General features: G+C 44.0%; 1 protein-coding gene across 1 annotated transcript in view; it reads left to right on the top strand.

Moving 5' to 3' along the window:
- LAMC2 (laminin, gamma 2) overlaps positions 1-3,255 on the top strand; it is a 58,029-nt gene that overhangs the window by 30,665 nt on the left and 24,109 nt on the right. Inside the window, exons 5-6 of the mRNA XM_008567945.1 lie at positions 1,426-1,562; positions 2,356-2,478. Of these exons, the coding sequence (XP_008566167.1) occupies positions 1,426-1,562; positions 2,356-2,478 (260 nt within the window). The remainder of the gene's footprint in view (positions 1-1,425; positions 1,563-2,355; positions 2,479-3,255) is intronic.

The following is a 3,255-nucleotide window of genomic DNA, read 5'->3' as shown; positions in this document are numbered from 1 at the left end:
GCAGGTACAAGCAGATCACATGGCAAGAGGAAGTGAGAGAGAGAGAGAGAGAGAGAGAGGAAGTGCCAGGATCTTTTAAACAACCAGCTCTCGTGGGAACTAATAGAGCGAGAACTCACTCATTAATCCCCCCACCTAGGGAGAGCATTAATTCATTCATGAGGGATCCTCCTAGGGATCAAATTTCCATGAGTTCTGGGAGGACAATACATCCAAACTCCATTGAACATGTAGGACATCACTTCCTTACTTCCTTGCTTTTAAATCTCTTTTAATCTATAGGCTTCCTCTCCATAGAAACCATAATAATTTTTTTAACCCTTGTCTTAGAGAAAAACCAGTGTTTGCTTATTTACAGCTATTCTCTGAAGCATCTACTGTTCACAGCAAACTTGCTTTTCTGTGATCTTGTACAATTAACATACCCCCCAATATGTGGATGGAAATAACAGTTCTCATAGACCTTAGAGAGGATTAAATGAGAGAGTATATATAGGGTGCCTGGCACAAGTGCTAAATAAGTGATCATTGAAGCTGTTGTTGTTTCATGTGGAAGAATGTACATAACTTGAATGGAGGGGAAAAAAAGTCCTCCCCAGCTTCCCTTGCCTTCTCTGCAGCCCCAACATCTAAGACATGCTTGGCAGTCATGGTCCTCAGAGAAGCCACCGGAGGACTTGAGCTAGGAGCAGAGGTGGAATGCAAAAAAAAGTCCTCCCCAGCTTCCCTTGCCTTCTCTGCAGCCCCAACATCTAAGACATGCCTGGCAGTCATGGTCCTCAGAGAAGCCACCGGAGGACTTGAGCTAGGAGCAGAGGTGGAATGCAAGCCTACGCTTTGCTTTTGTAGAGTGTCTCTAGTCATCTTTTTCTTTGTCATATCCTCACCTGCCCTTTCCCCTCATGGGCCTGAGGCTGGGTACTAGGGGCAGGGATGGTGATCAACACCTAGTGGCCTTGAGGAGGGGTCAGTAGAGCTGAGTGGGTGCCAAGGTGGGAGCATTTACCTCTCCTTTCCTGGTCCCCCCCTCCCACTCTTTTGTCCCATTAAACACTTGCTCCAGGACAAGGCAGTTCTGCAGACCCCTGCCCCACCCCTCCCTGTCCTGCCATCTAACCTTCACTCAATTCGTCACCAAGCATAAGTCAATCACTAAGTTTCCAGACCACCAACGCAGACAGGATTCTGCTGTACCGGAAAGAGAGAAAGTGAATGTTCCCCCTGCTGTCTCATTTGGAGGCTGTGCTTGTCCATCAGGTGTTCTGGGAGTGGAGGAGATATGTGAACCTTGGTATTTCCCTCCTCTGGGAATTAATAGGATCAAGTGGGCAAGAAAGTACAAAGGGGCAGAATCAGTTGCATAGTCTCTATACGAAATAAGAAATAATCTATAACATCATCCTGATTTCTCAAATGCCACTGCAGGTGTCGGCCAGGTTACTATCATCTGGAAGGGGGGAACCCTGAGGGGTGCACCCAGTGTTTCTGCTATGGGCATTCAGCCAGCTGCCACAGCTCTGCAGACTATAGTGTCCACAAGATCACCTCTACCTTCCATCAAGGTAAAGTGTTCCATTTTCTAGGTTTTTGATTTTTAATGTTGTACAGGGCTTTGTGCTTAGACAACCACCTCCATGAGATGGATTCTTGAGTGGTCTTTGGCCCTTCTCTTATAGTTTTTAGTTTGCATTATTTTGTCAGGGCAATAAAACATACCATGATGTCTTGAAAAAGTTGTAGCTAAATGATTCATTCATACCAGTGTATAACTTGAAAGAATAACTACAAAGCAACTAGATTTTTATCTTCCTGCATTTCCTGTCACCATCTGTTTCAAAACCACAAAAGAATTATCCATTTGGATTGGGGAATTTATGAGAGTCTTCCTGGAATTCACATTCACTAATAATACTGCTTTCACATATGTTAAATGAGTTAATTTATGTGAAATTAGTTACCAAGCTACAGAGCACTGTAAAAAATATTAGGAATTGATATTATTGCAACTGTGAGTTTCTCTTTGATTATAACCCTCTCACCTCTTTAAGGCCAGACCCTACTTATGTAAATATTGCAAGAATGCAAATTGCAGGCAGATGAAAAAGTGCTCTCTTATCACAAGAGTCAAACTGTAAGAAGAGAAGTCAGAGCAGCTGTGAGGTGGGAGCAGGTGAAGTTCAGACCCAAGTGGAGAGGTACATGGGAATTTTAACGTCTGTATACAAATGTGCAAATATTAAGAAAACCCCACTTGCTACTCACCACTGGGACTTTTCAGCCGAGCAGGTCTTGCCTTGTTTAACTCAGTTGCTGAGAGTTTGTCTCAAATGCAGAGTGATTTTATTTGTCTTCTAGATGTTGATGGCTGGAAGGCTGTCCATAGAAATGGGTCTCCCGCAAGGCTCCAATGGTCGCAGCGCCATCGGGACGTGTTTAGCTCAGCCCGACGATCGGACCCTGTCTATTTTGTGGCTCCTGGTATGTGAGGGATAATTTTTCCTATAGAAACCAACTTAGGACTTAGTCCCAACTATTGGAATAGTAAGTCAGGATAGAAAATGAATTAGAGAAAGTGGAAACCATATCACCTTGTGTTCAGGGCAGCAGTATCTCCAGAAGATAGTTGGGGCTTAAGCCCAATTTGATAAAGTCACTAAGACATGGCGCAGTAGAGCAGAACTGGTTGTTCTGGAGGTCAGACCTTGGCTGAGATGCCTACCTTAGTCGATGGGAAGTTTCTAGGTTTCCCATCAAGGCAAGAAATTAAGGACTGAGGTCAAATCTGTGGGTCTATTGAGAAGCACATGGAAAAGCAAAAACAAAGCGTTTCTTAAAGCTTCAAACATTTGTAAGTTAAAATATATGTACATTAGTCAGTGGTATGTGCCTGGGTGGAAAAGCTCTAGCTAGAATTCTAATCCTAGTTCATATTCCTAGCTAATGTGTGATTCCTGGGCAAGTTGTTCTCATAACCTTTCTGAACTTTGGCTCTCTCAGCTAAATGGGAATAGTAATGCCTGCCTCCAAGAATTATTGCCATTTGGGCCGGCCCGGTGGTGCACTGGAGAGTGCGCTGCCGCCAAGGGTTCGGATCCCATGTGGAGACCAGTTCCCGCTCACTGGTTGAGCGCAGTGTGGGCGCAACACCGAGGGTTGCGATCCCGTTACTGGTCAGTAAAAAAAAGATAAAAAGGAAAAAAAAAAAGAATTATTGCCATTAAATGTGATGATGTTTGTGAAAGCATTCTGTAAACT

This window comes from Galeopterus variegatus, unplaced genomic scaffold, assembly GCF_000696425.1.
Source record: "Galeopterus variegatus unplaced genomic scaffold, G_variegatus-3.0.2 Scaffold358, whole genome shotgun sequence".
Classification (NCBI taxonomy): Eukaryota; Metazoa; Chordata; class Mammalia; order Dermoptera; family Cynocephalidae; genus Galeopterus; species Galeopterus variegatus.
The sequence above is the reverse complement of the archived record's forward strand: the minus strand, read 5'-3'. Positions and strand labels throughout refer to the sequence as shown.